The 26,777-nt window shown below is 36.6% G+C and overlaps 1 protein-coding gene across 1 annotated transcript in view; it reads left to right on the top strand.

Annotated features, from left to right (window-relative positions):
• COP1 (COP1 E3 ubiquitin ligase) overlaps nucleotides 1-26,777 on the top strand; it is a 250,489-nt gene that overhangs the window by 132,624 nt on the left and 91,088 nt on the right. The window contains 3 exon segments of the mRNA XM_027776743.1: nucleotides 3,700-3,808; nucleotides 4,102-4,183; nucleotides 14,513-14,629. Coding sequence (XP_027632544.1) covers nucleotides 3,700-3,808; nucleotides 4,102-4,183; nucleotides 14,513-14,629 — 308 coding nt within the window.

Genomic DNA, 26,777 nt, shown 5'->3' with positions numbered 1-26,777 from the left:
ATAATTTCTTATTTGAATGTTGCCTCCATTGTATAGGTCTTTGCAGAACTGTAAACAAAGTATAGGAATATAGACTTTTTGTTATCTTTCCTTTTGTTTTCATGAATAAATGTGCCTTGTTCCAAAATCAGTGCAGGGGCCAGCAGATAGCGTAATGTTTAAGGCTGTAGAGTCCCACATGGCAAACCGTAGTTTAGGTCCTAGATCTGGGGGCTTGAAACTCAATGCCAGGAGCATGTGCATGTGTACCCCAAATCTCAGGAGGATATTGGAGGAGAAGGGATTATGGTGTGACCATGCCCTTTGGAGATTTTTCACTTTTCCTCTCACTGTCTCTTGTCTCTCTGGTAAGCACACACACCCTATGGCAAAAACCTTAAAAAAAAAATTCAGGCGACCAGCTGTTAGCATAATGACTATGTCGCTGAACTCCCATGTAGCCAACTGTGGTTCGAGTCCCAAACACAGTGGCTTAAACTCATGCCGGGCACATGTGCGTGCGTACCCAAGATCCCGAGAGGAGCATGGAGGAGAAGGGATTGCTACGTGGCCATCCCCCTTAGGGGGTGATTTCTCGCTTTCTATCTCTGTCTCTCTCTTTCTGGCGAGCACACGCGCCCTATAGTAAAAACCTCTCAAAAAAAAAAAAAAATCAGTGCAAAGCCTGATTGTACTGTACTAAAATCTGTTCTTCGGATTTCCTTATCATGCAGTTTAGGTCCTTTAAAGATTCATTTTGTTGCATCCTTATGAGAAATAAAAGCTTGAATTTTGACGTTTCTACCCATCCTAATGGCAGAACTCTCTGATTTCAAAGTATGCTACCAGACTGGATACTTTCATACTTCATCTTCTTTTCCCTATAGCAAAAATCTCTAATATATTTTCACTCATATATTTTTGCAGTGACTCTCAAGAATCAATTTCTTTCACTTAAATTGATATCACAAGCAGCTAATAACCATGTTTTGGTTTCTTCCTGACCTTGTAAGAAGTCTCTGTTAAAATCTGTTCTCTGGTTACTCAAGCTAGTACTCAAGCTAATAATGGTAGCTCTTTTTTCTTCCTATACTGACATATCCATTGTCTCCACTCTTGGCCTGTAGGAAGCTGCAAAAATGTACACATCTGATACTAAAGAGTAAAGTTTCTTGGATTTCATGATAATGTTATATAGGCATTATTTTGTTTTTGTTCAGTAGCCTTTGTTCTTCATTAGCTAGGGTGCTGAGTGGGCATCAGTGTCAGCACTAGGGTTTTTGTTTTTATTTCTCTTGGATTCTTCATTTTTGGCACGTGTGAATTTTGCTTATAATGAAATTAATTTATCTTGGTCTTTAATGATGAGTTTAAAATTGAAGGAGAATCTAGATTGGGTGTGGGTATGATGGCTGGATTTATGTTGTGACTGATATATATTAGTTACTTGTTCATTTCCTTTGGATCTTTGTAAGGGAAAAACTACAGTAATACATTTTATAGAGTTAATTCAAAATTGTTACAGATTTTCACAGTAAGGATAAATGATTTTTCAATGTAGGGTGTAAAACTTGATAAAGTGACTTGTTCACTTTAGGACCATGTTGCTTGCCAGTTTTGTGTATATGTGAAAACACCTAAGAATTGTATTATAAAATGTAAATTTATGGAGCCAGATGGTACACAGTAGCAGCACAACTAGACTTTCATGGAAAAAATGTTGAATTTGTGTCCCAAAACATCCATAAGCGTAACAGGTTGATGTATGTGCCTATGATCTATGCTAGCTAAGACTTGGGTTGGGTTGTGGCATGAGGCTATGCTGGGGATGCCTTTGTTTTTGTTCTCTTTCTCTCTACGAGGAAATAAATTAACAAACTTTTAAAAAATGTAAATTTTAAATTGATTTTTTAGGGGCCAGGAGATGACATAGTGGTGAAGGTGCTGGACTCCCATGTGGCTGACCATAGTTGGAGTCCTAGACTCGGCAGCTTGAAACTCATGCTGGGCACATGCCCAAAGTTCTAATAGGAGAATGAAGGAGAAGGGATTGTGGCATGGCCACCTCCCCTGGGGGGGGGGTTTCACAATTTCTATCTCTTTGTCTCTCTCTCTCTCTCTGGCAAGCGCACATGCCCTATAGCAAAAATCTCCAAGAAATCAACAAAACAAACAAACAAGGCTATATAGCTAGTGTGTGGAGGAACCAGCATTCAGACTAAATTAGTTTGGTTCTAGAGTTTATACTCTTATCCATGCTCCTTATTCATAAGCAGGAGGCCATTATAGTAATATGTAATTCATAGGATTATACTTTCAAAAAATGCTCATACTTCATCCATCCTTGTACTTGGACCATAGCAAGTACTCACAGTAAATGTTACTATACTAAAAATGTGGGTTAGAAGAGTTTGCATGTGCCACATACCTGTTATGTCATGACAGATGTGAAAGTATGCAGCACTATGGTACACTGAAGTAAATAAAGGAAATTGTTCAAGACCGAAAGTTGTGGGCTTGAGGCTGGAATGAACAGTGTCTAAGGAAGCCTAAAATATATTTGGAGTACACTTACTGTGAACATAAACTAAGTTATCAGAGCCACAGCCTAGAAAGGTACAGATCTGAAATTTGAATTCAGATCTTTCTAAATCCAAAATTTAGCTCTTAAATCTTCAACATAATTTCTACCAGAAATTTTAGTAAGTACATTTAAAAATGCAGATGGAATATAGGTGAACTCTCTCAATCTGAAATTTAGCATGAATGCATCTAATAGAGAGCAAGATGTGTTCACATGCCTGGAAATCATCTACACTAATTGCTAATTGGCTTATTCCTTAATATTATATGTATTCGTTCACTGTACTATTTGCATGTTACAGATTTGTGCTTCACCAAAAGTATACATTTTTAGTTGTTGTGGACTTTTAGAGCTCTTGAAAGTAGCTTTAGCCATAAATGTTAAAAGTTTGGTTCTGGATGGGACCAGCAGGTAGCATAATGGTTACGTCACTAAACTCCCATGTAGTTGACCATGGTTTGAGTCCCAGACCTGGCAGCCTAAAATTCACACTGGGTGCAAGTGCATGCATGCCCAAAATGCCGAGAGGAGAATGGGGAAGGGATCGTGGTGTGTCCATCCCTCCTGGGAGGTAATTTCTCACTTTATGACTCTTTCTTTCTCTCTGGCAAGCACATATGCCCTATAGCAAAAACCTCTCTTTAAAAAAAAAAAAATGCTAGTAATTGGAATTTCAGTCTCAAGTTATTTTAGTCAAAATAAGACTTTGGGGATGTAAATAGAGAAACTCCGTTCAAACTAGTTTATTTTACTTAATATGATTTGGCACAACTGGATCTAGGGACATACACAGTCTCATCAAGCCTCTGTCCTTTTGCCATAGCATGCTTTATGCCTCTGGGACCTGTATCATCTTCACTGATGGACCTGCTTTCCTCCTGTGACCAGGATAGCCATTTCATAGCTAGTGATCAGAGTAAAAGGTGGTAAAGGTCCTTTTAACTTGAAAGTTCCAACTTTAAAAATCTTGAAATCTTGCTGTTTGTCTTCCTTGGCATGTCGTGGGCAGAGTATTGATTATTAACTCATGTAGACTATTTAAAAGAATGCTAATCTTTCTAGACATTAGAATTTTTTATAACCCATTGTTACTTATTTTTATGTAAAATAAGTTTAACTATATTTCTTTCTTCCAGCTGTATCAGTTGGAGTAGTTACCATAAGAACCTGTTAGCTAGCAGTGATTATGAAGGCACTGTTATCCTATGGGATGGATTCACAGGACAGAGGTCGAAGGTCTATCAGGTAAATAAAGATATTAGTTATATGTTAGAAGAATCACATTTTCACTTTCTTAACAATTATTCATTTAGTGCTTCGTGGATTCCAGAAACAATAATTTTATAAATGTATATATGTAAAAAGTTTTAGAACTACTTGGCTTTGGCATCTTTGTTTACTTTTCATTTGTTTTCATAGATTATTCTCTTTCCTTCCTCCTTCTCCCCATAGAAATATGTTTTTTATACTTTTTTTGCTTCATTTATTTTAAGATTGGTATTCTGTTTGAATCTACTTTGTCTTTCTTTTACATCCAGGAGCATGAGAAGAGGTGTTGGAGTGTTGACTTCAATTTGATGGATCCTAAACTCTTGGCTTCAGGTTCTGATGATGCAAAAGGTACTATTTGAATCTCTTTCTCAGCAACCTCCCCCCCCCCAACACACACCTTTATTTCTTTTATTGGCAGAGATAAAACCATTTACTGAATCTCATGGCAGTCTTTTCTAATTACTGATTAACTCTTCCACAAATAATCTTAAGTTTAAAAACATTAATTTATCTCTCTGAATAAATAAAAATGAATGTACTACATCCTCATTGTAATGTTTTCTGAATTCACGCCACTTGGTGACATTTAGAATTCCTGCTATCTCATAACCAGATCCTTTCATACACATTCAAGTGAGATTTTTCTTGAAATTTTAGAAATCTCTATATTTTGCATTTCATTATGCATTGTATTAGGCCCAGCCACAGTGGCAAAGTCTCAGAAGTGCCCATGGATGATAGCTGAGGGTCATGAGAGGCTTGGGTTTAGTTACTAGCCCAATTTAAATGGGTCAGTCATGGTGGTGCACGCCAATGTTAATTGGGAAGCTGGGGCAGAGGGATCATCCTATGGCAAGAAAGACCCTGTCATAATACCCTTCTTTCTCCCTTCCCCTCACAGGTCTCTCTGTCTCTTCTCTCAAAAAAAACACCAAAAAACAAAACAAACAAACAAAAAACTCAAAATAAAAGCATGGTGGTGCACGCCAATGTTAATTGGGAAGCTGGGGCAGAGGGATCATCCTATGGCAAGAAAGACCCTGTCATAATACCCTTCTTTCTCCCTTTCCCTTCCCGGTCCCTCTGTCTCTTTCTCTAAAAAAAAAAACCAAAAAAAAAAACAAACAAACAAAAAACTCAAAATAAAAGATTATAGGAAACTGTATTAATTTTTTTTCAATATAAACTATAACCTCTTTTTGAAGTTTATCATATTTCAGGACAAAAATTGTACTTTCTTTTTTGCCATTTTAATTGACTCTTTCTATTTTTCTTGTATATCCATCTTTATGGTTCTTGTCTTTTATCCTTCTCTGTTTTGGTCTGATTCTTCTCACCATAAGATTTATAAAGTTCTGTGCTCTGTACCAGTTCCCCTCCCCCCAGATTATATCTTTCTTCCATGAGAGAAATATAGGCACCTCCAAACAGGGTCTTTGTATACCACTTTGTACCTCTGCCAGCCCAGATCATAGACACACACATGTGCCTGTGTGTACAGGATGGTCTCGGGGTACAAACCAAAGGCAGTCCCATTACCACTGCACCACCATCAGACCCCAGATTTCCTTTATCTTAAACTTTGTATCCTTAGTATCCTCGTGCTTTCTACCTGTAAATCCCATACTACTAGTTAGATAGGCAAGGATAACTCTAGGATTGGCAGCTTATTTCACCTCACATAATGCTTTTCCTTTCTCCTGTTTTATACATGGGATAGGTAAAATAATAGAGCATGCCCTATTCTGTAAAAAGGAAGCACTGTGACTGGACTACCCTAATAAAGCTTGGGGTTATAAAGAAACAAGCTGTTTATATGTAAATTGGAATACCTTTTTCCTTGATTGCTTTAAGAAATCATTTATGAGTTTCTTACTTAGTTTAAATACTATGTTACAATACATATTTTTGTATGTGAGTGTGAAGTTTCACTTACTAGTGTCAAACCATCCTGTTTCAGAATAAAATACTGGGTATAGCCTTTATTAAGTTGAAATCATGTTTCTGTTCTGAAGTTTTACATTTGTTCCGAAGTAGTAACTGCTAGTCATAGCTTTTGAAAATAAAATCTGTGGTAAGCACTTCAAATAGGAGATTTTTTTAAATTACTCATTTTTAATTGTGTTGAATAGAATGTAAAATTACCATTTTATTTCAGTGGCATCTCTGCCATTCATTCACCAAACTCTTCTCATCTTGTAAAACTGAAACTTCATACCATTAAATGATAACTGCATTTTTTTTCTCCCAATTCCCGATCTCTTTCTGCTTTCTTTCTCTATGTTTGATTACTCTTGTAGCTCATTAAGTATAATCATACAGTATTTTTTTCTTCAGTGGCTAGCTTATTTCACTTAACATAATGTCTTTAAGAGACCTCCATGTTGTAGCATGTGTCAGAATTACCTTCCTAAGACCGTATAGTATCCTGGTGTATAGTATAGCAAATTCTATTTACCTGTTCATCTGTCTATGGACAGTTGGGCTCCTTCTACCTTCTGACTGTTGTAAATATCTTTTCATGATCCTGCTTTTATTTTTTTGGAATATATTTGCTGGATTGTATGACACTTTTGTGTTTAATTTTTTTAGAAACTGCCATTCTGTTTTTATAGTAGCTGTACCAATTTACATTCCCATGAGCAGTAACTAAGTGTTCTGATTTAGCTCTATCCTTTTCAGCACTTGTTATTTCCTTCCTCCTCCTTCCCTCCTTCTTACCTTCTGGCTATGAAGTGTCATCTCATTATGGTTTTGATTTCTGATTCCCTAATGTTTAGTGATATTAAGCATCTGATTTATTTATTTATTTTTAGAGCTTTGCCATAGGGTGTGTGCACTTGCCAGAGAGAAAGAGACAGAGAGGGAAGGTGAGAAATCACCCACCAGGAGAGATGACCACACCACAGTCACTTCTCCATTCTTTTCTCAGGATTTGGGGCATATACACACATGTACCTGGCATTATTTTCAAGCCACCAGGTCCAGGGCTCGAACTGTAGTTGGCCATGTAGGAGTCCGGCACCTTAACCACCATGCTACCTCCTGGCCCAAAGCATCTTTTTTATGTACCTATTAGTCTTCATTTTCTGTGGAAAACTATGTTTAAGATCTTTGCTAATTTTTTAAAAGAGATTTTTGCTATAGGGTGCATGTTAAAATTTGTTAGTTTATCTTCTTAGTCTGAAATATTCTTTGAAGGTTTTAACTAAAAATTTAACTAGTTTAGTAAATTTAGAAATGTTTATTTAATCTCTTCTTGAGGGAGCTTTGGTAATTTCTGTCTTTCAGGAGATTGGTCATTTTATCTAATTTAATAAATTTATGAAGATGTTTACCATAGGGCACATGTACTCGCCCAACAGAGTCATAGAGGAGAGAAAGTGAGAAATTACCCTCTAGGGGGAGGTCCACATTGTAATCCTTCTCTCCCATTCTCCTCTTAAGACTTTGGGTGCATAAGAACGTGCCTGGCATGATTTTTCAAGTCACTGGTTCAGGACTTGAACCACAGAGTTGACCATCTGAGATCCAGCACCTTAACCACCATGCCACCCACTAGCCACTGTGTTCAATTTTTATAATTTTTTTTTTTGTAACTTATGTATTGGAGTAATACTAGTATTGTAAAATGATTTTTATCTTTGTGTGCATATATATACTGATTTAATTTCTGTTCTTTTAAGTAGATATTTAGGTTGCTATTGATTTAGTTTTATATGTTTGTTAGAATTTGTCAGTTTATCTTTCTGAGTCTGGAGTTTTCTTCGTTTGAAGGTTTTAACTAAAAATTTAATTAGTATATTTAGGACTGTTTATTTCATCTATTTCTCTTGAGGGAGCTTTGATAGTTTCTGTTTTTCAGGAGATTTGTCCATTTTACCTAAGTTATCAAATTTATGACCATTGGGGTACTTGTAATACACTCTTATTATTTGGAGGGTCTATTTGTCTGTGCGGTAATGTTCTTTTTCATTCCTGATAGTTTGAATTTTGTGTACCTTCATTTATTGTTTACTTAATTTGTTCAGTCAGGCATTAGTTTTATCAGTATTACTTTCAGATATTTTATTTTATTGGCTTTTTAATTTTGAATTATTTAATGTATTATTATTATTATTATTACTATTATTATCTTTATTTGACCTGAGAAAGAAAGGGAAGAAAAGTCAGAAAGCAAGCCACCAAGTCTAGGACTTGAACCACATGTGGCCACGTGGGAGTCCAGTGCTTTAACCACACTGCCACCTACTTACCTCTATTTTATTGACTTCTGTTTTTAGTTTTGTTTAGTCATGTGTTATTTGAAAAACACCTATACATTTTTCTTTTTTTAAGAGAGATTTTTGCTACAGGGTGCATGTGCTTGCTAGAGAGATTAAGAGTCAGAAAGAGAGAAATTACCCCTCCCATAACACACCCCCCACCCCTACCCCCCCTCCCCCGAGGGAATGGGCGTCCCTTCTCCTCTTGGGATTTTGGGCACACATGCACATGCACCTGGTATGAGTTTCAGCCAGGTCTGGGACTGGAGCTGTAGTTGGCCGTGTGGAAGTCCAGTAACGTAACCATTACACCATCTGCTGGTCCTGAAAAATACCTTTACATTTTCTGATTTTTGTTATTATGTTACTATGAAATCTTTCTGTTGTTGATTTATAACTCCTTTTTTTTAATATTTAAAAGATGTACTTTATATGATTTAATTGTTTTAAATTTCTTTTAAAGTTTGTTTTATGTGCCAGAATATGAACTACCTTGTGGAATGTTCTATATGTGTCAGTTATATCAAACTTGTTGATAGTATTTTTCTGATTCTATATATCCTTGCCTATTTTTTGGTCTTTTTTATTGACTATAAAAGGTCAGATTTTATTGAAGTCTGCCTTTATTCTTTCTATTTAGTTATCTCTTTCGTGTGTGAGAGCATGTATCTGTATGTGTTCTATTTTTTGCCCACTCATATATTTTGAAGTTTTATTTTTAGGGTAGAGACATAGGTACAATGAAGGGACCAGCAGGTGGCATGGTGGTTAAGGGCGCTGGAATCCCATATGGCTGACTGCGGTTCAAGTCCCAGACCTGGCAGCTTGCTTTTCTCTCTCTCTTCCCCCACCTCTCTCTCTCTCTCCCTCCCTCTCTGGTCAAATTAAAATAAATGAATAAAGTTAAATAATTCTTGAAAAAATAAAAAAGAAATAAAAGCATATATACAATGACTTTGTCTTGGTGAATTGACCATTTAACAATATATAAGATCTTTATCCTTTTCAATATTCTTTCTTCTGAAAAACCACTGAAAAATCATATACAGATGAAACAGGGAAACTCTTCTGTCTGTGTGATTCCAATTACATTAATGTTAGAGTTTTTATTTTGTCTTACATGTTGGATACACTATCTTTTTCTTATCTCTATTTTATTCTTCTTAAGGTAGGGTAATTTCTATAAGGATAAAATTATAAACTTCTCCCAATTCCATGGTTTACAGAGGCTGTTTCTGTGACCAGAACGGGAGTTTTTTTCCTGCTTGAAGTGTTGACTTTGGCTTGACAAAGGAGTAGAGAGGAGAAGTAATATTCTCATCTGTACAAAGTTTGAATTCATCTTGAAAATGATGAATTGTTTGCTTTTTTTATTTCTTCAGATAGTGACTTTTTGTTTTTGCAATTGTCTAGGGTAAACATCTAGTGAGAGAGATTGTGGTAGACCCTTTTGACTGACAATGAAAGTCTCAAATCATTAAGCCCATCTCAAGAATATTAAGTGTTGGGACCAGCAGTTAGCGTAATGGCTATGTCGCTGGACTCCCACGTAGTCGACCGCGGTTCGAGTCCCGGACCCGGTGGCTTAAACTCACGCCGGGCGCGTGTGCGTGCGTGCCCAAGATCCCGAGAGGAGAATGGAGGAGAAGGGATTGCGGCGTGGCCATCCCCCCTGGGGGGTGATTTCCTGCTTTCTATCTCTCTGTCTCTCTCTGTCTGTCTGGCGAGCGCACGCGCCCTATAGCAAAAACCTCTCCAAAAAAAAAAAAAAAAGAATATTAAGTGTGCTTTAAATGTATTTATCACTCCTTTAAATGTATTTATCACTCCTTGATAATCTTACTTACAAAATAGTACCTTTATAAAATATTACTTTTATACTTAGAAAATATTTTGGGACCAGCAGTTGGCATAATGGCTATGTCGCTGGACTCTCATGTAGTCAACCATGGTTCAAGTCCTGGACCCGGTGACTTGAACTCACACGGGGCGTATGTGCATTTGTGCCCAAGATCTTGACAGGAAAATGGAGCTTCTCCTCCATTTTGTCATGTGGCCATACCCCCCGGGGGTGATTTCTCACTTTCTGTCTCTCTCTTTCTGGCGAACACACACACCCTATAGCAAAAACCTCTCAAAAAAATTTTTAACTCCTTTTAATGTATTTTACACAATTACATTTTCTGTATTTTATATTTAGTGAATTTTTAACAAAATTATTTTTAGTGGAAGCTATTCTTTTATTACATAATTAAATGCTAAGACCATGTAAATGTTTTATTCTATTTATTCTGTTTTTTTTAAAATAATATATTTCCAAATTTACATGCACAAAATTGTATTTTAAAGAAGAATCAGTATGTAGCAAGTAAATTAAAAAATAATTTTATTAGCCAATTTATAGGTTCTTTTGATAAAATATACTTTCTTTTTAAAAATACATAACCTAGGAACCATTTGTTAATAAATAACCTGGCTTTTAATTAGAATAAGCACTTTTGTTACAGGTTTTTTTTGTTTTTTTTTCCAGATGTGTTCCAAGAATTTAGACATAATGATACCAAAAGTTACAGATTTTTAGTCAAAAATTTTAAGTTAATGCAGAAGTGATGCATTTGGAATCTTGATAGTTTTTTGAGAGATTTTTGCTATATAGAGTGCATGCACTGGCTGGAGAGACAAAGAGACAAAAAGTGAGAAATCACCTCCTGTGGGGATTGCCTCTACAGTCCCTTCTCTTCTTTTCTCCTTTTAGGATTTGGATTTGGGCGTGCATAATGAAATGCTAAGACCGTATGAATGTGCTCAGGCCTGGTGTGGGTTTTATGCTGCTGGGTCCCGGACTTGAACCATGGATGGCCACGTGGGAGTCCAGTACCTTAACCACCATGCCACCTGCTGGCCTCGGAATCTTGGTACATTTTAAAAATTAATTTTAGTTGAATCCTTGGTAAATACAGTGCTTCTGCTGCTTCTTCTTCTTCTTCTTTTTTTTTAAGGAACTAAAAAATAAACTTAATAAATAGTATTATGATAAGTTATCTTTCTTAAAATTTATAACTTTAGGGGCCAGCATATGGTGTAATGGTTATATTGCCAGACTCCCACATGTTCAGTCGTGGTTCGAATCCCAGACCCAGTGGCTTAAAACTCATGCTGGGTGCATGTGCGTGCATGCTCAAGATCTTAGGATGAGAAGGAATTGCAGTTTGGCCATCCCCCTGGGGAGTGATTTGTCACTTTTGATCTCTCTGTCTCTGTCTTTCTAGCAAATGTACATGCCCTGTGGCAAAAGTCCCTCTCTCAAAAAAAAAAAAAAAAAAAACTTTAGAGGCAGTTACTTTTCTCATAAGCTATAACTTTACTAAGTTTGTGTCTCCTGGTTCCAAGTAAAATGTAAAAACTATGTGGACCAGCATCCAATATGGTCCCCAAGGATCTCTGTCTGCTGGTATGCCCATGTTTCTGTAGTTTTCTTTCATCGCCTTTGCTCCAGGGTTCATCTTCATGACCAGTAGAGTACTATGGTAGTGAAGACACGCCTTTTCCAAAGTTAGTTTATAAAATACATCATTTTCTTTCTTTCTTTCTTTCTTTCTTTTTTTTTTTTGCAAGGGGGTGAATGCACTTGCCATAGGAAAAAGAAGAGAAAGCACCCCCTATGGGGAATGGTCACACTATAATTTCTTCTCCCAAACTCCATTTTTTCAGGATTTTGGGCACATGTATGCATGCACACACATATACACAAGTATGACATATTTCTCAAGCCACTAGATCCAGAACTCAAACCGCACTATCGACCATGTGCTGTTTGACTCCTTGACCACCATGCCACATAGCCAACCTGAATGATTATACATTGACTGAAATAGCGCATCATTCTTACTGGAAAAATAACATGAAACAACAAAAACATTGTGTTTTGGTTTTGTTTGTTTGTTTGCTTGTTTTTAAATTTGCGTGAGGGCATGTGTTTGCCAAAGAGAGATGGGAGTTGGGGAGAAGGGAGTGAAGAGGCACCCTCTTTGGGGCATATTCATGCTCCAATCTCTTCTACTCCATTTCTCCCTCCTTTCAGTATTTTAGGAAAGCACACACATGAACTTGGCATGTTTCTCAAGCCACCAAGTTTAGTACTCAAATTATGAGGTTGAGTGGGATCCAGTCACTTCAACCACCACACCATTGACTGACCCCAAAGATTCTTATTTAAAACTTATTCTTGGGGCCAACGCGTGGTGTGGTGGTTAAAGTGCTGAACTCCTGCAAGGGGCCAATTGTGGTTTGAGTCCTGTACTTGGTGACTTGAAAATCACACCTGGCACATATGCATGCATGCCCAAAATCCCAGGAGGAGAATGGAAAAGAAGGGATTATAGCATGGCCATCCCCTCCTGGGGGGTGATTTCTCACTCTCCCTCTCACAAGCACGAGAGCTCTATGTCAAAAACGTTAAAAAAAAAAAAAGACTTTTTCTCCCATATTTTAATAATGAGAATCTTCATTTTTATCCTGAAAAGCTAATATATTCATCAGATGGTAATTAACAATATTTTCTGGTGGAATGATAAATTATTCAGAAATTTCAACTATTGAGATAAATTCTCTATTCTTATGAAATCCTATGTCATAGAAGTGTTTGTTGGAATCATTTTTTACCCCTTTTTTCTTACTCTGTTTAATAGGTGATTATCTTAGTAATTCTAGAAAAGATTCCAAGATTCTACTATGCCTCTATTTCTAATACCAGTTTTCAACCATAAATGCATGTTTGAGTCTCCTGAAGAACTTTTAAAAATACCAATTCTTGGGACCAGCAGATGGCGTAATGGCTAGGTCACTGGACTCCCATATAGTTGACCATAGTTCGAGTCCCAGACCGAGTAGCTTAAACTCACGCTGGCCACATGTGTGTGCGTGCCCAAGATCCCGAGAGGAGAATAGAGGAGAAGGGATTGTGGTGTGCCATCCCCCCTGGGGGGGTGATTTCTTGCTTTCTGTCTATCTCTGTCTTTCTAGCTAGCGCACGTGCCCTGTAGCAAAAATCTCAAAACAAACAAACAAACAACAACAAAAAAAACAATTCATGGACCTCTGAGTATTGTCCTGCAGGGGACACTGGGTCACATTAAAAAAGAGATATGATTTTGTTATTATTATTAATGTTTAATGTAATGTGCAACTATGATGGTAATTTATATCCTAAAAGCCTGTTTTATGTGAATATTCTGCTGTTGGCTGAGACATTTTTATTGTTTATAAATAATATGGTTGCTCTGGTACCTTCGTAGAAACATCAGCTTACCTTTCCACTTCTGCTTTCTGATCTGACCTCTTTTAATTAACTTTCTTTCCCCGCTTATTACAAATTTCTGCATATATCACAGGAATAGACTAAATATCAAGTATAAAAACAAAAACCTAAAATTTAGCTAAAAGAGTCCAAGATCTGTTATTTTAGCCATACTCACAGCGTGTAAGTAACTCCTTACATAAAATTTTAAAATAGTGAAATTCTAAACTGAAAAATACAATGAGAACTACTTCCAAGCTGGTCCCATTGCCTAGTGGTTAAAGGACTCCAATCCAACATGGCCAACCAGGGTTCAAATTCGGGCTCCAGTGGCTTGAAAAGCATATTAGACACATATGTGTGTATGTTCAAAATCCTGACGGGATGGAGTAATGGAGGAGAAGGGATTGCAGTATAACCACACCCAATTAAGGGGGTGCTTTCTACCTCTCTGATTCTTCCTGTTGAATACACCCATCCTCTAACATCTTAAAAAAACAATGAAGAAGAAAAACACTTCTGAGTGTTTTAAAAGGTGTTTACAGTCTGATAAACTTTATACATATGAAAAATGTGAGATATGTATCAGAATCTGCACTCTTATATGCAGGCATGTGTAACTGTCTAAAAATCAGCAGGCACCAGTTTGCTGTTTTTGCATCTCTTTTACTTGTGAGACCATGTTACCACCTAATATAAATTGTTTATTGATGCTGTTTTGACACTGAAACTAAAGCATGTTCTCCCTCTCTCTCTCTTTCTCTCTCTCTCTCTTTTTTTTTTTTTGCCCCAAGATTTTTGTCATAGTGTATGTATGCTCATTTTGGGCATGGAGAGTTGTGGGGGATGGGTACGGGGTTGAGAAATTATCCTTGAGGGCAATCCCTTCTCCTCTGTTTTCCTCTTAGGATTTTGGGCATGCTCAAACTCTCTTAGTCTAAATAAATTGTTCTGTTAGTTATTTAATCATTCAACTTAATCATTCTTAGTACTAGTAAACGAAAATGTTTTAAGTTGGCACAAAAAGATATGTAGAACACTAAGCAAACTTCTTGTGACAATATTTGCTAATGTTTTATTTTACTTATTTTTGCTTTTATTGTCCTTTTCCCTTAGTGAAACTATGGTCTACTAACCTGGACAACTCAGTGGCAAGCATTGAGGCGAAAGCTAATGTGTGCTGTGTTAAGTTCAGCCCCTCTTCCAGATACCATTTGGCTTTTGGCTGTGCAGGTAAGAAATGAGAGCAGATGTGTAGATTAAGTATTATTGCTAGGATGGACAAACATTTTAAAACATATTCCCATCCTTGTAGGTTTAAACTGCATTTCTTACTGGACTCTAAATTGGGAGTATGAAGTGAGCCATCATTAGTTGTTTAATGCTATGCCTTAATCGCAGTATTCTGTCACCTATCTTTAATACATAGAGCAGTTCATTGACTTTTGTTCTTTTTTTTCTTGCAATAATAATGCTTATTATTTACCACAGACTTACATCATAATAATGTTTCAACAAATAAGCTATAATTAACCTATATCTTAATTCCTTTAGCAATTATTGAGTATCTACTACAAGCAAATATTCTGCAAGTGGCAGTGGATAGGAGACAGAATCTAGTATCGTGGGGTGTATGCTAACATATTAAGCATTCGGCAAAATATTAGCAATTATTATCATAACACATAATCATTTGCTGAAGTATCCTTAACTAGAGTACTCATAATTACTATTAGTGCTACCTTTTATTTTCAAAAAGTGTCATGAATAGGAAGATAAATCATATGGCCAACCTACTCTTTATTTCTTTATCTACTATATTTGTCCCCTCCTGAATATTTACTAAAATAGTAAATACTATAGCTTAAGTTCTACATGATAAAATTTCCTTGATTCTTTATTAATAATTCTGAGTTTTTACAGAAGATAAACTAGCTCCTTATCCTGAAAACAGCACAAGTTTTAGAAGGGAAGAGCAGGGACCAGCAATTAGTGTAATGGCTATGTCGCTGGACTCCCATGTAGTTGACCGTGGTTCAAGTCCCAAACTTAAAACTCAACGCTGGGCGCGTGTCCGTGCGTGCCAAAGATCCCGAGAGGATAATGGAGGAGAAGGGATTACAGCGAGCCCATCCCCCCTTGGGAGTGATTTCTCACTTTCTGTGTCTGTCAGTCTGGCGAGCACATGCGCCCTGTGGCAAAAATCTTTCCAAAAAAAAGAAAGAAGGAAAAAGAAAAAACCCCTCCAAAAAAAAAAAAAAAAAGCAGCATATTTTACACCTTAACTTGTTAAACTTTTTAAAAAATTTTTCAACTCATGTCCCTGGGATACTGACATCAATTCATAGTTAAATTTGAGAATTTAACTATAAATTAATATAGGTGTTGGTAAAATTCTCTTTAGTAGTCAATAGCATTTTTAAAAATTACTAAATGGTATTTGTTTTCATTGCGCCTATTGCTCTCTTATTTGAATCTTTATTTGTCACTAATTAGAAAACTGACCTTGGGCAAGCTGGTTAACTTTTCTTCCTAAGCTATTTATCTTCAAAATAGAAATAGAGCCGTTTTCAGTATGTTATGATGATTATGAAAGATACTGTGTAGGGGCCAGCAGGTGGTATGGTTAAGGTGCTTGATTGCCATATGATCAATCACATTTTGAGTCCTGGACACCATGACTTGAAAATTATCCCACACACATATTTGTATGTGTCCAAAATCCAAAGAGGAGAATGGGAGAGAAGAGATTGCCATGAGGCCATCACCCTGAGGATATTTTTCCCCTCTCTGTCTCACTCCAGCAAATGCTCACATCCAATGGCAAAAATTTAAAAAAAAAAAAAAGTAAGAAAGATGCTTGTGCAAAGTTCACATATGAATATGTTACTTAGTAGCTGTTGTTTTTATTATTAATATTTTGTCATTCAATTAAAATAGTTTATTGAGGGACCAGCAGTTAGCGTAATGGCTATGTCGCTGGACTCTCGTGTAGTCGACTGAGGTTTGAGTCCCGGACCCAGTGGCTTAAACTCAAGCCGGGCACGTGTGCGTGTGTGCCCAAGATCCTGAGAGGAGAATGGAGGAGAAGGGATTGCAGTGTGGCCATCCCCCCTGGGGGGTGATTTCTTGCTCTCTGTCTCTCTCTTTCTGGCGAGTGCACATGCCCTGTAGGATAAACCTCTCCAAAAAAAAAAAAAAAAAAAAGTTTATTGAGCATTTAAGGTATGTTCTATTTTACAAACATACAACTGTATTTTTTTTTTTCCTTTTTAAAAAAAAATTATTTTTTTCTTAAAGGTTTTTGCTATAGGGCGCGTGCGCTTGCCGGAAAGACAGAAAGAGACAGACAGAAAGTGAGAAATCACCCTCCTCCCAGAGGGGATGGCCATGCCGCAATCCGTTCTCCTCCATTCTCTTCTTGGGATCTTGGGCATGCATGCACATGCGCCTGACATGAGTTTAAGCCACTGGGTCCAAGACTCAAACCACTGTTGACTACATGGGAGTCCAGTGATGTAGCCATTACTCCATCTGCTGGTCACTCAACAAACATACAACTCTTGATCCTCACTTATTATCAGTATTTCATTTATATTTACAAACGCCCAATATAAACATCTTCAGATTTTCTCTTTCATGGAAAATGAGGACCTACTTTAAAAATGCTTCAGCTGGGCCATATATGGTGTATCAGTGAAACACATCACTCTGTGAGGCAAATCCATGTGGGAAGGTTGCTGGTTGAAGTCTGGAGACCCCTTAAGTAGACTAGTATACTTATACCCATGTTCAAGGCTGGCTGAACTAGGTGTGAATTATGGTGATGGGACTCTGTCTGGGTGTGTTATTTCTCTCTCTTTCTCTCTCATGGAATAACTAAATAAACTTTTACAAAATGTTTCAGCTAGGACCAACAGATGGTGTAATGGTTATGTCACTAGACTCCCACACAGTTGAGTCCTGGACCTGGTGGCTTAAACTTACACTGGGCGTGTGTGCGTGCGTGCCCAAGGTCCTGGGAGAAGAGTGGAGGACAAGGGGTTGTGACGTGGCCATCACCCCTGGGGGGGGTGGTTTTTCACTTTCTGTCTCTGTCTCTCTAGAGAGCACACACACCCTATCACAAAAATCTACTAAAAAAATGAATATATTTATGTCTGATAGGTTATTTTTGCATGCTATTATGAATTTTAATACAGTTCATAATTTGCCATTTATGTTTCAGTGTAATTGTTAAGGTTTGTTTCTCCAATTCTAGAAAAGTTTTTTTGGAGCTCTCATCAGGATTTTGTTGACAGGTTTTTGCTATAGGGCGCGTGCGCTCGCCAGAAAGACAGAGAGAGACAGAGAGATAGAAACCGAGAAAACACCCCCCCCGGGGGGGGGGGATGGCCATGCCGCAATCCCTTCTCCTCCATTCTTTTCTCGGGATCTTGGGCACACACGCACACGCGCCTGGCGTGAGTTTAAACCACCAGGTCCAGGACTCGAACCGTGGTTGGCTACATGGGAGTTCAGCGACATAGCCATTATGCTAACTGCTGGTCCCCAGGATTGTTTTATATTTATTTATTAGTTTTGGCAGCATTGATATTATGATAGTATGTCTTCCCACAGTGTTATATTGGGTATTTTTCTATTTCTTTTTATTGTTTTCTGTCTTTCAATAAGATTTTATAGTTAATTTTAATTTAGGCTGTAGGCATTTCTGTTCAGTTTTTTTTCCCTCCGTTTATTTTAGTGTTCCTTGCTATTTTCTCTGAAATATGATCTTTTATTCTCTTCATTAGGTACTTTTTGCTAAGCAGAAACAAAAACTGTTGATACTTGGATATTGTCTTAAATGCAGGCATCTATAAATTTTTCTTAGTAAATGTAGTATCTCTTTAGTATAGTCTTTGAGTTGTCTATTTATACTTAGTATCAGCCAAAAGTGCCAGTTGTGTTTCTTTTTTTTCAATAATTTATTGTGTTCTCTAATTCCAAAGGAGTGTTTTATGCTGTGTCCTTGCTATCTTTCTTTTGAAGGGACATTAGTATTTTGCAATCTAAGTTGTCTACTTTTGTCAAATATTTTATTAAATTTGGAATTTTTGAATTTTCTGATTCTTACTTAGAAGCTAATACAGTATTTTATCAAGTATCTGTCAGCCTCAATTGATCCATTAATTAAATCATGTAGTTTGTTGACATAATAAATTATGTTTATATATTTTCTGATACTCTGACATTGAGTTATATTTGTAGTTGTTGGATAGAACTTGGCTTGGGCATAGTAAGTTTGATAAACTTATGCATTTTATTGATGGCATTTTTCTTTTTTATTTTATTTTTTCATAAATTAAATTAATCTATAATTGTCTTGTGAACTACCTTTATTATTTTTAATATTTTGTCAATGTTTTATAATTTTCAATGTGCAAATCTTGAACATTTTTTATTGAATTCTTTTTTTTTGAGAGGTTTTTGCTGTAGAGCGCGTGTGCTTGCCAGACAGAGACAGAAAGCGAGAAATCACCCCCCCAGGGGGGATGGCCACACTGCAATCCCTTCTTCTCCATTCTCCTCTCAGGATCTTGGGCACGCACGTACACGCGCCTGGCGTGAGTTTAAGCCACCGGGTCCGGGACTTGAACCGCTGTCTAGTACGTGGGAGTCTAGCGACATAGCTATTACGCTAACTGCTGGTCCCAAGTGTCTGTAAGTTTTTTATGTTACTGGATGCATTTTCCTAAATATTTTAAGTACTTTTGTGTCTATATTCATGAAGTATATTTACCTGTAGATTTTTTATGATGCTGTTTTCTGGCTTTGATAGCAAAAGTACCATTGACATTATAGAGTAAATTGAGAAGTGTTCCTTTGTTTGCTTTCTGAATTTGTGAAAAACTGGTATTTATTTTTAAAATATTTGATAGAATTTATCAGAGAAACCATCTGGGCTTGATGTGTGTGTAAAGGATTTAAATTCCTAATTTAATTTCTTTACTTCTAGATGTTTTCAGATTTTCTATTTTTGAAGTCAGTATTGGTAGCTCTTGTCTTTATAAGAATTTGTCAATTTCACATGTTTTCTAATTTATTGGAAAGTTTTTATAACATTCTTTTATAATCCTTTTAGTTTCTTTAGTGTTAGTTGTAATACCCTTATATTTCTGTCTTCTCTCTTACTCTTTTTTTTTTAATTTTTTTTTTTTTTTTGGGCTGGTTTTAACTACCGGCAGTTGGCGTGCTCGCCAGAAAGAGAGGGACAGAGAGATAGAAAGTGAGAAATGACCCCACCCAGGGAGATGGCCATGACACAATCCCTTCTCCTCTATTCTCCTCTCAGGATCTTGAGTACGCACACACATGTGCCTGGCATGAGTTTTAGCCACTGGGTCCGGGACTTGAACCGCTGTCGGCTACGTGGAAGTTCAGTGACATAGCCATTTTGCTATCTGCTGGTCCCATCTCTTGTTCTTTTTTGATCAGAACATTTAGTAGTTTCCTCAAGATTTGTCAATCTGTGTGAAAGGTCTTTATTGTTATTGGAAGATCTGGGGAATCATTCTGTAGACTGGGCCTGTTGGAATGACTTGTTCACCATAGAATACGTAAGGCCCAGAGAGCTATTATTTTTTTATAAGCCATTAGAACTATCAAAATCAAGAGTATGATGTCATTGCTGTAATCAAAAGATCAGGGATTCTTCCCTTCAAATCTCACAAACCTAGAGATTGCACACTGGAGCACTACAGTAGAAACCTGCACATTTTTACATTGATGCCTGCAATAGAAATATCCAAAGCAGAAGAAAACCATATACTTTTCAACTTTAAACTTTTTTTTAATTTAATTTTATTTCATTCTTCCAAGAAAGATAGAGAAGAGATGAGAGGGGCAGAGATAGGCATCCCTAATAGACCTAAAAGGGTCTTCACATCCCCGTCTTCCCCCAGTCTCAGCCATCCCAGATCATGAGCTCACATGCCAGCGAGCAACAAGTACGTTCAGGGAGGTGATGGGACACAAACCTAGGACCTTTCATCTGTAGGTCCAGTTGTACTACAATTCTATTAATGGTCCCAACCTTTCAAATCTTAGGTAAATATATCTGATTGTTAGAATGTAATTCATGTTTAATAGCGTAACTGCAAGGAGTTTGGGGCAATAAGGTTTTTAACTTTCTATCCTCCATAGGCTGTAAACACCATAAGGTGGTGAGAATGGATATTCAGTACTGTCATCCATTTCTCACACAATGAGGATAGATAAGAGCTTAAAATTTTTTCCCAGTCTCAGGTAGTGGGTGTTATCAAAGCAAGATGTTGAGGCCAGTAGTTCTTACTTTATTCGCTGGTGTCAATTATACTTTTCAGTGGCTCAAAGGTACATTTAATCACAATGTTTTACTACTAGAAAAGAATGATGGATGTTAAATCCACTTAAAATTGAAAGATTTTATAGACTATGAACTACATCTAAATGTTTCTCTTTATATTATATAATATCATTCTCTCTTTAGCTGTACTGTTTATTTTACTGTTGAGAGCAATTCAGAATCATACTCCTGAGGTTGCTTATTAAGTATCATTTATAATAATGGATTTGACATAGGAATGAGCTCTCTGTTCCTTAAGCATTACTTTTGGAGTTAAGAGAGAAAATTAGTATGTGAGCTACCCACCAATTACTGTTTGGCTTCCTGGTGCAAGGGTACCACGGATCCTGCTTGGAGTGATGTGACATGCTAATTATAATCTTCCCTGCTTACCAAATCTTAGATCCTGTATTTGCTATAACAAATTAATTTCTTTTTATACTTTGGTTATATTATTTTGCTCCTTTACCTTCTTACTGTACATGAGAAAGATGTCTGGTTGTTTTTATTTTTTCAAACAGGAGGTTATTGAAAACTTTGTTGAGGTGAACTAAAACTTTTATTATCATCTCTTAAAACATCAAATCCCATGTCATTGATTACAAAATGGTAGAACTAGGATTTTTAAACTACCTTTATTTGGTGAACATTGAGGAAAAGTCTTTAAATTAGAAACCATATCGGATCGTAAGTCCTGAGGTTATCTGGAAACATGCTTTTACCAGAACTGAGTATTTTTGCCATAATGATAAAAATGTTTATCAATTGTGTCTTACTGGATTACTATATCAAATTTTCTTATTGAGGAGAAAAGGGTAAAAAAAATCCACTTTTTCTCTGATTTATTTTCTGTAAAGCTAGTTTGAGAGAGCATTGTGAGACTAAATCTGCACCTTTGATGGTGCATTAGATTTTATGGCAAGCTAAATTGAAGCATTTTGTAAGTATATAAATTGTATTTATTATAATAGAAAATACAAGTACTCCAAGGTGTTGCAAAAGTTAATGGTATGAATCAAGGGTAAAAATTATATTATTCCGATTCCTTAGTGGCATTTATGCTAATAACATATTCACTGGGAAATAGTATTATTTATAGACTAAATGAAGAATTCGAAATATTCTACTTAATTTTATCATTCAAAAATATTTTCAGATTTAGTTGCTATAAACTTACTCTCAATAAACCAAACTGGGGAACCAGCAGTTAGCGTAATGGCTATGTCGCTGGACTCCCACGTGGTCAACCGCGGTTCGTGTCCCAGACCCGGTGGCTTGGAACTCACGCCGGGCGCGTGTGCGTGCGTGCCCAGGATCCCGAGAGGAGAGTGGAGGAGAGGGGATTGCGGCGTGGCCATCCCCCCTGGGGGGTGATTTCTTGCTTTCTGTCTCTGTGTCTCTCTCTGTCTGTCTGGCGAGCGCACGCGCCCTACAGTGAAAATCTCTCCAAGGGAAAAAATAAATAAATAAATAAATAAATAAAATAAACCAAACTGTTCACACACATAAACACATATCATTTATTTTCTAAATCTCAATACTTAGTTTTTGTGATTTGGAATATAATGAAATAATTACAGAAATTTAAAGATAATCCTTAGTGGTACTAGTAGATGGGTACTACTGTGTGAGACTGAGTTCATACAGGAGAACAGCCATGCACCTGCTATCCTAGCTAAGTAGGAGACTAGGGCAGAGGACAGTGGTGAGATCCTGTCAGGAATACTTCTCTGTGTGTCTCTTTTTCTCTCTTCTCATTTCTCACCCCTTTCTTATAAATAAATGAATAAATTAGTAAATAACCTTTTGGGGATTTTTCTTAAGTTGTTGTTGTTTTAATATCAGTATTGCTCACCTTACTCTAAATCTTTTCCATGGCTTCTCATTGCTTAAAAAATATTTTGGGCAAGCAGGTGGTGTGGAGTTTAAGGTAGCTGACTCCCATGTAGCCAACTCCATGATTGAAGTCCCAGACCTGGTGACTTGAAAATCATACCAGGCACATGTGCATGTGTGCCTCAAATCCTGAGAGTAGACTGGTGGAGAATAGATTGCTATGTGGTCATCCCCCCTGGTGGGTGATTTCTCACTTGCTCTCTCTCTGTCTCTATAACTTTATCCTCTGTCTCCATCTCTCTTCTGTGAGTGCACATGTCCTATAGCAACAACTTCAAAAATACAGATAGATTCCTCTGCTTTCTATATTAAGCACTGTTACCATTTGCTCCAATATCCTCTATACTTTTATGTTGTTTTCTGTCTCGAAATTTTCACTCAGTGGACTTTTGGTAAAGTTTCTTCTTTTGTAAACATTTACTGATCTCAGCAAAGCTGTCTGACTGAACCTATCTCCAATTTAAAATGTTTATGTAATTTAAACATTGTTTATGTTTGATTACACCAATGTTAAGATTATGTCTTCATTTTTAATTTTCATATATTACAAATAAGATTAAGCTTCCCTTGATCAAACTTTATTAAACTTCCTCCCCAGAGTTACTATTGGTGATAGTTTTACAGCTAACTTCTCATAATAGATAGGTAGGTAGGTAGATGGCATTTCTTGAGAAGGCTAATTTGTATTTTTCTTTATTTAGAACAGTATATTGGGGGAACCAACAGATGGTGTAATGGTTTTGTCGCCGGGCTCCCACATAGTCAACCATGGTTTGAGTCCCAGACCTGACAGCTTAAAACTTACACTGGGCTTGTGTGTGTGCGTGCTCCAAATTCCAAGAGGAGAATAGAGAGGGGATTGTGCCATGACCATCCCCCTTGGGGAGTGATTTTTCGCATTTTGTCTCTCTGGCGCGTGCACATGCCCTTTAGCAAAACTCTCTCTCACAAAAAAAAAAAGAACAATGTTTTTTTAATAGTAGCTGATTCTGAAAGATGAAAGTCTGTAATGTAAAACACATGCAGAACTGACTTGGTAGTTTAGCGGTAGCACACTGCTCAAGTGAAGCTGTATTCGTATGAAGATGATGGGTTCCATTGCCCTGTTGGTCTGGTACACCAGGTGCATGCATCCATGGTCCTGAGTGCCTGGCAAAAATTGAGATTGGCAGATCATGGCACAAGACCTTGTTGAGAGTGCTTGTCATTTTTTCCCCTCTCTAAACATCAAAGCATATAATTTTAGAATATCCGTGGATCTCTTAAGTCAGTTTATGTACTGCCCTCTATTTGTCCTCCTCCCTAAAACCATAGTCACCTATGGATAATATTTCTTTCAACGTAAGGATCTGGTCTTTAGCTTAAGGAGCTGTGGAGCCTAATTTAACTTACTTTATGGAGTTAACAAGAAGAAACTTAAGTAGAACAGATATATAAATGCTTAAAGGGTTCTAATTTATTATGTTTTGTCTTTCTTGGTAATGGGTAACATTTAGGTTTACTTGGATCATCAATGTGCATTGTCCTTTATTTTACATACCATTTGCCAGTGGGGATATTTTTTTCTTCATCTTTTAAATAGTCTGAATATTTCTTTAATCTTGATTAATGTTATAGCATTCATGAATATGTATTTCAGTTATCTGTACCACATGGATAATAGGAAAAAAGGATTATCATAAAGATTTTTTTTCATATAATTTGTGTGAACTCAAATGGAAGTGGCAAGCATAAAGCCAATGTTTAAGAAGCAAATTATTCTTTGTCATAACACAAATCTACTTTTGAGAATATTGTGATTATAAAACAACTTTGAAACACTTAGTAAGTCTTTCACCTATTTGTATCTGTATTGTTTTTAGGTTTTGAGAAATCCTCTTTGGTTTTTGAGTATTCTTTTAGCCATATTTTTTTAAAAATGCACCTCACCATGGGGACCAGCAGTTGGCTTAATGGCTATGTCTCTTGACTGCCATGTAGTCGACTGTGGTTCGCGTCCCGGACCAGGTGGCTTAAACTCACTCCAGGTGCATGTGTGTGCATGCCCAAGATCCCGAGAGAATGGAAGAGAAAGGATTGCGGCGTGGCCATCCCCCCTTGGGGGCAATTTCTCGCCTTCTATCTCTCTGTCTCTCTCTCTCTGTCTCTTGCGAGCGCACGCGCCCTATAGCAAAAACCTCTCCAAAAAATGAAAAAAAGTATGTGCCTCACCGAAGAAATTTATATTTATATTAAATGCAATTTTATTTTAAAATTCAGCATCTGTTACTAGTTGTTATTATCATAATTGATATTATCAAAATATATTTTTCTAAACTAATATTGAGTAGCCACTATTTGATATGTATTTCAAGGAAATCACTGAAGTAATAAAGGAAAGTACAAAATTCCAAACAATTGGGGTTGGAAAGTGAGTAGAATATTTGGCTAATCTAAAAGAATGGAAGAAGGGAAAACCATAGAAAATATAGCTCAATTAAAAAAATCAATAAGATGATAAGAAATTTCCATATATTTACCTATTGGATTGTCACAAAAGTCATGACCTATTTCTTCTATGCAAAAATGTATCATGACTTTTCCAGCCACCCAATGTAATAAATGGAAATAACTTAATGACTACACATAAAAAGGATTAACGGAGTAGTTAAAACATTCAAAATGGGCCTGGCTATACTGGCACATAGGTAATGCCAGCACTTGGGAGGCTATAGTTTATATGAGAGGCTGAGGATCAGTTACTATGCCAACATAAACATTCCTAGTGAGGTTGAATATGCTATGCCTGTAATTTTAGTTGATTGAGAGGCTGGAGCTGGGGAGACAGTCTTTCAAAAGTACTTCTTTCTTTCTTCCTTTTTCTCTGTTTCTTCCTTTCTCTCATAAAGGGTAAAAAAAAAGTTCAAAATTCAGTAATACACTCTATAAGAAACACATTTAAAACAAGGATCTGGAAAGTTAAATAAAAAGGGCTTTATTTTGGTACAGATGTAAATAGAAAAGTAGAACAGAACCAGAAACAGACTTGCAAATAATTGGATAGTTAATATCTGACAAAGATTATGTTTCCTAGGAGTTGGGAAAATATGACATTTTTATGCTTGGACAGTCAGTGTCTTTGTGGAAAACTGAAATTTGACCTTGTGGGAAACTGAAATTTGTCCTCTGCTTCACACAATGCACAGAATCCATTTTAGGTGATCAAATGCCTAAGTGTGAACAACAAAGTATTAGAAGATAATATAGGAAAATATTTTTATGATCCTGTGGGAGGAAATCCTTTAAGATACAAAGAGTAAAAACTATGAATGAAAACCAAGATAAGTTTGACTATAATAAAATTTAAAACTTGTTCATCAAATAATACCTGAAACTATTTTTCAAAAAGTCACTAGTTGCAGTAAGGTATTTAGAGCATATAAATGACAGAGTATTTGAGGATTGTCTGTTGATGATAATGTGTATATCTTCAACTGGACTGGTGTGAAGTGTATTCATGTTGGATAAATTCATTTTACAAGCTGTAGTGATACACAGTGATCGAATGTATAAAATGAATTAAAACAATAATAAAACTAAAAAAAACAGGGACTAGCAGTTAGCGTAATGGCTATGTCGCTGGACTCCCATGTAGTCAATGTGGTCCTAGTTCTGGACCTGGTGGCTTAAACTCACACCGGACACTTGTGCGTGTGTGCCCAAGATCCCGAGAGGAGAATGGAGGAGAAGGGATTGCGGCGTGCCCATCCCCCTTGGGGGGTGACTTCTTGTTTTCTGTCTCTTTGTCTCTCTCTGTCTGTCTGGTGAGCACACGCACCCTATAGCAAAAACCTCTCCAAAAAATAAATAATAATAATAATAATTAAAAAAATAAAAAGTCACTAGTTGAGGGAAGGTATTTAGAACATATAAATGACAGTATTATAGTATCCAGATTACATACTAAACGCCTTCAAATACATAAGATAAACATAGCCAATAAACTTTCTACTTGAAGTGTAGTTTGCATGCCAGTAAATTAATGTCACTTGAGCATTTGTAAGAAATACAATTTTTTTTTTTTTTGGACAGAATTTACGTTTATTGTACATGATAAAAGCTTGACAAAAATACCTTCGA

Source organism: Tupaia chinensis, unplaced genomic scaffold (genome assembly GCF_000334495.1).
Source record: "Tupaia chinensis unplaced genomic scaffold, TupChi_1.0 Scaffold000710_1, whole genome shotgun sequence".
NCBI lineage: Eukaryota > Metazoa > Chordata > Mammalia > Scandentia > Tupaiidae > Tupaia > Tupaia belangeri.
The sequence above is the reverse complement of the archived record's forward strand: the minus strand, read 5'-3'. Positions and strand labels throughout refer to the sequence as shown.